The sequence below is a fragment of the Sceloporus undulatus genome, chromosome 2 (assembly GCF_019175285.1).
Source record: "Sceloporus undulatus isolate JIND9_A2432 ecotype Alabama chromosome 2, SceUnd_v1.1, whole genome shotgun sequence".
In the NCBI taxonomy this organism is placed as follows: Eukaryota; Metazoa; Chordata; class Lepidosauria; order Squamata; family Phrynosomatidae; genus Sceloporus; species Sceloporus undulatus.
The window spans coordinates 306,840,738-306,851,533 of NC_056523.1; the positions used below are offsets into that span (position 1 = coordinate 306,840,738).

The 10,796-nt window shown below is 37.9% G+C and overlaps 1 protein-coding gene across 5 annotated transcripts in view; it reads left to right on the forward strand.

The window, feature by feature from the left end:
* LOC121921100 (complement component C6-like) overlaps positions 1 to 10,796 on the forward strand; it is a 56,137-nt gene that overhangs the window by 2,024 nt on the left and 43,317 nt on the right. For 4 of the 5 annotated variants that reach the window (XR_006101840.1, XM_042448637.1, XM_042448640.1 and 1 more), the window contains exons 2-5: positions 3,847 to 4,008; positions 5,637 to 5,793; positions 8,245 to 8,389; positions 10,584 to 10,725. Coding sequence is in view for 4 of the 5 variants with exons in the window: in XM_042448637.1 (XP_042304571.1) it covers positions 3,866 to 4,008; positions 5,637 to 5,793; positions 8,245 to 8,389; positions 10,584 to 10,725 (587 nt within the window). In the remaining variant the exon portion in view is untranslated. Of the gene's footprint in view, positions 1 to 2,524; positions 2,749 to 3,846; positions 4,009 to 5,636; positions 5,794 to 8,244; positions 8,390 to 10,583; positions 10,726 to 10,796 lie in introns of all 5 variants that reach the window. The other variant, XM_042448638.1, reaches the window with a different exon arrangement.

Genomic DNA, 10,796 nt, shown 5'->3' on the forward strand with positions numbered 1-10,796 from the left:
AGAGGGTAAGAGGATATAGAAAGATGTTGAAAGATGTATAAGGAAGAGGATGTAAAAGAAAGTAGAAGATAAGAGGATGTATTAAAAGAAAGAGAAGAAGGAAAAGGAGACAGAAGGAGATTGGAAGGGGGAAGAGAGAGATAGGAGATAAGAGCAATTAGAGTGGGGAATAGAGAGAAGTTAGAAGAGGAAAAGAAAAGAAAGGATAGGTCAAATGACTTGATTGAATATGATATTGAAAAGATAAAGACATTTCATTTAAATAGTAATTATAGTTTTATTATAAGATCATAGGAATATAATGTATTAATATAATTTTGATGGGTTAACACACTTATAGTGTAACTATGATTCTACAAAAATATATGAGATTGTAATAGAAATATGATGGTGGAGAGTTTTGAATGTATAAATGTATTATGTTTTAATTTGAATATTCAATAAAAATATTTTTTAAAAATAACTTTAATACATTGAATACAAGCAAATACACTGCATGCATTTGGGGGGGAACTGGTTCAGCACTTTGTATAGTTCCTCCTAGGTATAGGCTAAAACCTAGGATGGATTTACCACCCCACTGGCAAGGCCACTTCTGATGATCTTAAAACCTAATGTGCTCATACGAGGAGTTACACTCCTTCAAATAACCTGGACCCAAGTTGCTAAGAAGTCACCACTCCAGTACTTTGAGCAAAAATAGGATGTTGGAAACTGGCCTATAACCACAACCTCCTTCAGGCACATTGGGACCCTGCCTTGTTGTAAAAAGGCATTATCATTTCCTTTACCCACTCAGCCAGTTCTCCTCTGGTCTATTTAATTAGCCAAGAAAGGCAAGTGTCTAGTACACATATGGTGGCTCTCACCTCCTCAAAGATCCTGTTCACATCCTCAGGCTACACAAATTGAAAAGTATCCATCAGTACTGGACAAGCAGGGACCAAGGTTGCATCCACCAGAACAGTATCAATTCAGATATCTATATCAGAATAAATTTGATTGATTTTATTTACAAAATGGTAGGCAAATTCTTTGCAGCAAGCTCTGGATTGCATTCTCCTCTGGATTAGATCGTAACAGATCCCTGGTCAAACGAAACAGCTCTAATGAACAATTCTATGGAGCTGCAATGTTTTTAGAAAGACGCTGTCCTTTTTGTTACCTTTATTGCCCTATCATAAGTCTTCAGATAGATTTTAGCCAGTTTTCAGCTGGACTCACTCTGAGTTTTCTGCCACTGTCGGTCTAGTCTCCGTCTCATTCATTTCTTTGCTGCCAGCTCCTTAGAAAACCAGGCAGCTGGTTTAGCTCCATTCTAAACTTGAGACAGAACATTTAGGAGCTATCATGTCAACTGCCTTGGTCATTTCCCCCATAATGAAGTGCTGATGTTATGTTGAAGATGTTGTGACAAAATAAGTGATAGGAATCATATGTGGCTAATGTATCCAAAATATGTAGATTCTGTGAGGATATATTAGTTTGTAAATTCTGGAAGGATGCACAAGTCAGGTATTAGGCTAAAAAGTCTGCTTCAGCAGGGCAGTGTTTATAATTTCTATATTTGAAAGCAAGGAAAATAAAGCATGTAAGATCATAGTAAGATTAGGGACAGGAAACATAAAAATATACATTTGAAAGCCATTTATTGCTTATATTACTCAAGGTAATACTGGACATAAACCTCCTTTAGATCAAGAGAAATTTGGGGGGAAATATTGAAAGGTATAATTAATATGTAAACATGTAATTATTTGGAAGGAAATATATCTTTATGGTGATTGAAATAGATAAGGTTAAGACATCATGATTCAAGGAGGGGAGGGTTGAAGTGAGGGATAGAGAAAGGTTTTTTTTTTTAAATACAGTATTTCTAGGAAGAATAATAATACACTTTTAGCACCATTCTTGTAACTCCAACCTATGTGATGTTACAAGGTGTCTTCCCTAGGTCTCAGGGATTTGGTGATGAAATCTCAGGGCCTGCAATAGTCCTGACATGACAATCCTAGGTCAGGTGAATTAAGACAGGTTCAATGTGGTCCCACACATCATTTCTGTCTAATACTTCAGTGCACACTATACAAATAAAATGTTTCCCATCTATAAAAGATATACAGTGATTTTTCCCTTTGCATTTGACATCTTGCTATATTCTGCATGTTGCATTTTTGCAATAACAACAACAACTCATATTGCAAAATGTGGCCAGATAACATCCATTGCTAATAGAAAATGGACATCCATAAAAACCATAATTAAAAAGAATAAATAATGCAACAAGAACATATTTTAATAACAAAGAATGCCATACAAGTAAAAGATCAAACAAACTCCCAGTTTATTCATCTCACCATTGACGTTACAAAAACAGACTATTCAGTTTCAAAGAGTTTATTTATCAAAATAAAGTCATAATACAGTGCTTTCAGAAGACAAGAAATTGAAGGTAAATATTATTATGACTGACATGAAAATATGGGGATACATTTAAAGCTTAGAAGAGCTTTTTTTTTAACAGGGCTTTCAACATGTAAAAAAAAAAAGAAAGAAAGAAAGAAAGAAAGAAAGAATAAACCAAAGAGAGGAGTGGCAAATCATTCCTAATCTTGATGCTGAATTCCAACTTTAGAAAATGGAGGTGGGGTGTTGCAGGTGGATACCAACAGGGCAAAGGGCTAAGGGTCTTGGACACAGAGCAAGGACAGAGACTGCAAGGCCAAAAGAGACTGCATGAGCTCAAATGTAATTCTCATTTGATATTTTACCAAGAATACAAAACACAATCAATCCCATCCATGGCTGGTGTTGTGGACCACCTGGTTATTTCCAATTTATGGCAACCCTAAGGCAAACCTATCATGTAGTTTTCTTGGCAAGATTTGTTCAGAGAAGATTTGCCATGGCCTTCTGAGGCTGAGAGAATATAACTTGTCTCAGGTCACCCAGCAGGTTTCCATGGTTGTGTGTGGTTTGATCCCTGGTCTCCAGAGTCCTGGTCCAACATTCAACTGGCTTCTTAAATGAAGTGACTTTGCTAAAATGGATAAAAGTGATAAGTTGCCTGATAAGTGAAGGATCTACAACAATTTTTTAATAAAAGATTGGAAAACCTCTAAACTCTCCATTTAAATCAAAGTTGGGGGATATATATATATATATATATATATATATATATATATATATATTTGGCTTTGAAGACTAAACTGCTAACAAAAGGTGCTATTTGTGAGAGTCTACATGAATGAGATATTGAATGATATATTTAATGCATTAATGAATGTATGCACAGATGTATATGTATAGAAACTGACTTAAGTGTGACTTTAGAGAGTATTGAGGGGAATATCAAAGGAGGCAGAAGGTTTCAATCCCATGCAGAGGATTATAAATAAAATAGTTAAAGAAAATGAAAAACAGATTGGCTAAAGTAAAAACAATTTCTGAAAAGTAGGAAGTATTACATAATGAAAATGTTAAGGATGTTAAGGATGTTAAGGATGTTATTACAACTTAATAACATCCTTAACATTTTCATTATGTAATACTGAAGGATATTGTAGATATGGAATGAGATAGATAGATAGATAGATAGATAGATAGACAGATAGACAGACAGACAGACAGACAGACAGACAGATAAATCTGGAACCTGAGGCAGATTCATCATTCCAGTTACATAGAAACCAACACCCACCATTCTTTATAGGTGTAATAAATGGTGATTAGAATATATACTTTTCAAAAGCACGAGCCTGGGATTGTTGGCAATGGGACATTGTAAGCTGTTGCTGCAGCTAATACTTTAAACTGTGTGTATTTGTATGCCTCCATCTTTTGTAGCTTGATCCTACTGGAAAAAATGGGAAAAAATAGCTTGCTCTTTTTCATTTTACTGAGTGCTATAATTAAGAGAACTTTTGGGTGCTACTGTGATCATTATTCCTGGAGTTCCTGGTCCAGCTGTTCAAAGACTTGCAACTATGGGATACAAAGTAGATCAAGGTGGGTATAAGCACTGATATATATTTCCAAAGAGGGGAAACTGTTACCTTCATGAAAAACAATATTTAATATATTGATAGCCAGAGAAAAGAATTTCAGGAGCCATTTCTCAGTGAAGAGGGGGACAGACCATTGTTGATCCCAGTGGCTGCTCACTAAAAAGTGGAATTTAGGGGACTTTCCTAAACTAGGAGCTACATAGGGATTATGAATACATAGCAATTATGAATGCATAATTGTACTTGCCCAACAGGATTCCTGCCAGAGTTTGGATATTACTTTTTAAGAGGAAATTTAGTATTATTTCCAAGGCCTTTCAAAGTAGTTAGTTACCACTAGGCTTACAACCTTTTAAAAGTATTCCTTTATAATAATTTATCTCTAAAGTGGTTAAGTCCTAGGATATACACACACACACCTGTGAGTATCAAAACTCATGGTTGTTCAAGTCCTGTTCAGTATATAGTAATGTCATAGTAATATGGTGCCCGTTATATAAAATAGCAAAATCAAGGTTTCCCTTTTGCATTTGTTTTTTAAAATTTAAACATTTTCAAGCCTCAGATGGCTAAATCTGTGGATAAAGAATCCGTGGATAGAGAGGGCTGACTATAAAACAGACACTTAAAGCTATTTTGCCCAAAACACACCTGAATGGTAAAGGCCACTGGACTGTGATACAAAATGTTATCGCCTCCATCCACCACACTGTTACCTCAACACACACAACAGAGTTTGAGGTATTAGCATGGACCAACCCTTTAGAATGGTTAAGACTTTGCTACTGTGCCTGATTTCATCTTTGGTATCCGTGAGAATATCAATGCATGACCAAGACTGGCTTGACACTCCTGTAATATATTTCCCCTATCTGCCTCTCTTGGCACTTGCTGCCTCTGGGCTTATGTTAAACTTATTTTAAAAGTATGCCAACAAACCTCCAGCCAAAATGGTGGCTAAAGGTAGCCTGATAACTGTGTTTGTCTAGCATATGGATGAAAAATTGTATGGGGAGTAGGAAGATGTTTCTATATATTTTTGCATGTGGTGCAGGGCAATTTTTACCTGAAAAACCACACCAAAAACTTTGACAGGCTTTTTAGGTTTAGCAGTGGGTCTGGTGGGCTGAAAAAGAGGGCTCCAGCACTGCACTTTTCTCACTCCACTCAAATCCCTTTCTTGCTTCAGGCTGCATCTGCACTGTAGAAATAATGCAGTTTGGTATTGCTTTTACTGCCATGGCTCCAGTCTATGGAAACCTAAGATTTGTAGTTTGTATCAGAGTTCTCTGACAGAGAAGGCTAACTCTCTCACAAAATTACAAACCCCAGAATTCCAGAGTACTGATTCATGGTAGTTAAAGCAGTGTCAAACTGCATTATATCTTGCAGTGCAGATGCAGCCTCAGTTTCTCCTATGTTTATTTTTTCCCTTTCTTTCCAACCCAAATAGGAAGGAAGTTACTAATATTGAATTCTCAACCCTTCCTACATGTTGTTGGAAGTGAGTGTACCATAGTAGACCCATTCCACCCTATGAATATGTTAGGTGGGCCTTGTGTATCCCTCACACCCTTTACCAGGAATGAAACACCAGAACTAATTGAAAGTAATATCTTCATCTTTCAGACTGAGAAACTACAATGAGTATTATTTTAAGAATTCATGTGCAACATTGTGTACGTGGAGTGAATCTCGGGCATGTAACCAGGAGGCTTGCCCCATCAATTGTCAACTCAGTGACTGGGCCATGTGGTCAGAATGTGACCCATGTGTTAAACAACAAGTAAGCAATCTAGTAACAGGATACATGAGCAAATAAGTTTGCAGACTGCTACTCTCTCAGTAGTGAAGGTGTTCTTCTGCGTCTAGTTCCTTATGTAAATGATGCAAGCACAATCAGGTATTGTTCTCAATGAAGTTGCTACTGCATATTGCTGAGATAACCAAACAGATGAAATGTTTTCAGTTTAGAGCTTGGAAAAAATACTTTCTTTTTGGACTGCCGTAGGCATCTGGATCTTTCCCCAATATCCAAACAAGGTAGCTCTTGTCTTGGTCTAGTTTTTGTGAATTTCCAGGACAAACTATGGTTTTTTAAAACCTGGGGCAGGAGGTGTAGTTCTTCCACTCAGGACTTTTCAGTACAGTTAGGGGCAAAGTCTCATGTCTCTTTCTATTTTTTGACTCCCTCCTTTACAGCCTGAGCATACCACTGATGCCATGTTGAATGAGGTGTGAGCTTTCCCACATAGGTTCTCCTCTGACCTGCCTTCTGTTATTATATTTCTGGGTAGAGGATATAAAGTACTGTTTACAGCACACCTCAGAAAAAAAAGAAAGACTGTGTATTTTGGGCATGATTGGATGTGGAGGTGGTAAAAACCTTTACGAGGTCTGCAGCTCAGGAACAGAACAGCCCAACATGTACTGCAAGAGGAGGAAGAGGAGTCTGTAGCTGCATGATGGATTTATATAAGAGCAGTATGATCTTGCCAGTTTTATTCTGAATTTCCTTTCTAATTATGCTCAAGAAAGAATCCTCCTATTTGTATAGTAGTTTAATGCTGGGTTGCTAATTTCATCAGGCTATCTACCACAATCCCCATATTGCTCTTTTGGTTGGCCACTGCTAGTTCAGATTTCATCAGTACATATATGAAACTGGGATTGTTTTTTGTTCCAGTGTGTATCACTTTACATTTACTTACACTGAAGCTCATTTGCCATTTACAGCCCATCCTTCCAGTTTGATGAGATTCCTTCAGGGCTCTTAACTAGAACGGCAGAAGGGCCTTTTTCTACCTAAGCAAACACATTACCCATCTGAAATATTGCAGTACTATTTCTAGCCTTTTGTTATTGAGCAGCATTATTGTAAAGACTACTGGGATAATCCATGTGATGTACTGCACGAATCCTAAGTAATCTGGTAATTATTGGGAAGGATAACAAACTATGGCTCCAGTCCTCCATGACCCAGTGTAGCATAGTAATTTCGCATGTAATTTTGCATGAACAACACTATGCTGAGTTATTTACTATTCCTTGGACCTACTCTAGAACTGGCCAACCACAGTCATTGTGTCTGGAGGAGAGCAGTGGGAATCACAGGTGTCTGGCTGTGTCTCTGTAGCCAGATGCAAAGCAATTTCATTGTCTATTTAGGGTTGCCAGGATCCTCCAGAGGTCTCAGAAGATAAAATAATGGGGGGGGGGGGGGGTTCTGGCTATCGGCTAGTTTGTGTCCTCATTGTAAGACTCTTCTGAATTTCACCTGATCTCCTCCAGACATGAATGGCTGTAGATAGGGAGTTTGGGCAAATTTATGATAGGTTGGTGAGGGGAGAGGATTGTTACTATAGATGGAGAGAAGGAATATTGATCTCAGCAGCAATAAAACAGACACACACAGGGGTAGCATTAATTTATACAGGTGTATGCTACTTATAGGAGATGTCTGTATGTGGGTTACTATCTAACCCAGATTGGTGGGAAATGTCATACTGATCCCATAAACCTACTGAGAGTCACACCTCTTAGTGCTTCAGTGCTGAATTTTAATGGCACAACAACAAAATTTGTCTATTTTGCTGATTTGCCTTAAACCAAAGGTCTTTAAATCCAGTTGTTAATCCCCAACTAAAATAAACCCACTGCATCAATGGAATTTACATAAGTGTTAACTTACTATGTTGTTGTTGATTCTCTGAGAGTATTCTTGGTGGAAACTGGAAACTGGATGTAGGCCAAACTGTGCTATCTGCATCTTTTTTATTTTTTTGGTCAAATCAGAGTTTTCTGTGATGCTGAAATTTGGCAATAGGCATGTGGCTGTGTGTGTGACATGGGAAATGAGAAAGACGGAGGCATATATGGCCTAATCATAGCATATCCCACCAACATTCTTCCAAACTTTTAAGTGACTTCTGAGCTTTCATTAAATAGGCAACCTTTTCAAGCTTAATCTTTTCCACAATACAAAGAGCTAGTGTGTGTGCGTTTTCATGTAAAGCGATCCAATGGCAAATTCCATTTCTGAACGCTCCAGTTACAAACATGCAGTCCGAATACTTGCAAAACCACCTCTGAGTATTCCTTGCCTAAGAAAACACTATGAAATTCTTGGGGTCACCGTAAGTCAACAGGTGACTTGACACACAGAAAGAAACTAAAAATTCCATGGTAAGAGGTGTGTGGCATTAGATCTGATTTCTCACCTCTTTCTACCTTTCAGTTTCGTGTCAGGTCTTTGCTGCAACCATCTCAGTTTGGGGGTCAAGCCTGTACTGAGCAAATGTCAGACCGACGGCCATGTTTCCCAACAAAACTGTGCAAAATGGAGGAGGTGAACTGTGGTAATAAGATACAGTGTGACAATGGTAATTTCTACTTTACAACTTCTGTGGGCCAAACTGATGTGCACATAGACACTTTGTTGAATTTTTGGTATATTAACATATATTAAGGTAATGAACAGTTTTGTTGTGTTTTGTTTTGTTTCAGCTGAGTTTAACACTGTCAGCAAGAGACACAGAAAATGCTTCTCATTAACTATAATTATTGCATATACTCATGTATAAGTCTAGAAATTTTAGTCTAAAAATTGACTCTAAAAACCAGAGTCGACCTATGCACAGGTCAATATAAGTGCTGTACTTTAATGCTTATTTTAAAAAAGGAACCATCTCCTGTTGAAAGACAAGAGCGTAATCTGTCCTGGAAGCACTGATCTGCCTCTGCTCTCTCATCCAGCCAGCTTTTAGTGTGAACACAAACAATTATGCATGCTGGAATTTTCTAAGGGGCTCAGCAGATGGCCCCTAAGGCCCCTTTCCTCACCGGCTCTCAGCATGTGAATGCTCAGCCTTACTGCAGCCCTAGTTTTGGAGCAGGCTGGCATAAAGTGCCCATCTGTACACCCTCTGACTGCGCAACAAGATGAAATTGAGAGTTATCACAAGAATGCACAATGAGATTGAAACTGGCAAGTTATATGATAACTGCTGTGTTCTACAACAAATGAGGGAAGAAATTGTCTCCAAGAAGCAGAACATAGATCAGAGGTGGAGTTTTTCAGACAAATGCTGAAGCGTAATGGGAGCCAATGAAGAAACTGTTATCTTTCACATTATCTTTCACATTTTCCTTTCTATTATATCTAATGCCTACTGTGGAAGAGTTTTCAGTTTAATAATGCAGCTGTGGACCAAGGGCAAAAACAGACTGAGTGATAGCATTTGAAGACCAAGTGGCACATGTAACTGAATATTAACATAACCAGTGCAGAGTTTCAATACTTCTTTTAAAAGGAAAAAAGAAAGAACCCAGATCTGCAAAAATCAGCAAGAGGTCAGCTGAAATATACATATTAAAAGCAGAAGCTGAAGATGAGTCAAGCCCAGCTTTAAGACAAAAACAAAACATTGCATTTCAAGTATTTTAGTGTGAAAGTATCACAGCAGTTATCATATAACTTGGCAGTTTCAGTCTCATTGTGGAGTGTTGTGAAAGCCACCTACCTGCCAAGAGAGTGGCCAAAAAGGTGTACATTAGTTATCATTGGAAATTCTCCTCATAATTTAATTGTGGATTCTCCCAATAGTCTCAGTATTTTATAAACTTTTTTTTACAATTGCAATGAAAAGATATGCAGAAAAAAGAGAACATTTAGAAAAGAAAGCACATAAAATAAAATAAAATAAAATAAAATAAGTGAACAAACTAAAAAACCAGGAAGAATGTTCTGGCTTTTAAAGGTCTAGATTTCCAAGATTAGGTTTAAAGAAAAGGCAAAATAAAGAGGTATATTAGATCTGTAAATTTAGAGAGGTAAACCAACATGTGAGTCCTTAATACCCTAAAGGTACCAGATCCCATCTGATCTTGGAAACTAAACAGGGTCAGACTTGCTTAGTACTTGGATTGGAAACCCCCAATTAATACCAGGTGTTGGTGGCTATGGTGCAGTACAGACCACGCAAATGCGGTGTACTCCTGGCAATACTAGGGTTAGGGACCACGCAGCAACCACATGGTCCTAGTACAGAGTGGCAGCATAACAATGGCAGTGTCCCGTGTACATGGACACCACCATTGTGACGTAAGCACCATGCAGCATCAACATAGCTTACATGACGTGACATCTGCCCTGTGGCACAAAAAGAACCCAGTTTTTCTGGGTTCTTTTTACTCCAGAGGGAAGCCATGTGGTTTGGTAGTTGCAGCTTCCCTCTGGAGGGAATTTTAGGGCGGACTATACCGTGCCTAAATTTCAGTGGAAAGAACTGTCAAATGATCTTGAGGATTTCTTGCCTAGGAAAACCCTATGCAATTCATGGAGTTGCCATAAATCAACAAGGGACTTGAAGGCATGCACACACATACACACACAGAAAGCAACATGTAGAAAATCCATCGCAGACCTTTTAGCAACCAGGAGAAAGTCAACCTCCTGTCAATTTGATGTTCCCTTTCATTTGTTTTTAAAATTAGCCTGCCCCTGATTGTGAGAGATCTTTTGTACACAATGCTGTTAGTGGGAATAACTACACTATTGTCATGTCACCAAAACAGGTCGCTGCATTGCCAAGAAACTGAGATGTAACGGAGACAATGACTGTGGAGACAATTCAGATGAAAGGAATTGCAGGAGTGTGAAGTCTGTGTGTAACAGGAGATTCATCAGCCTACCCAGTGTGCAACTTCTGGGCCATGGGTATGTTGTTTCTGCTTGGACATAATAATAATAATAATAATAATAATAATAATAATAATAATAATAATAAT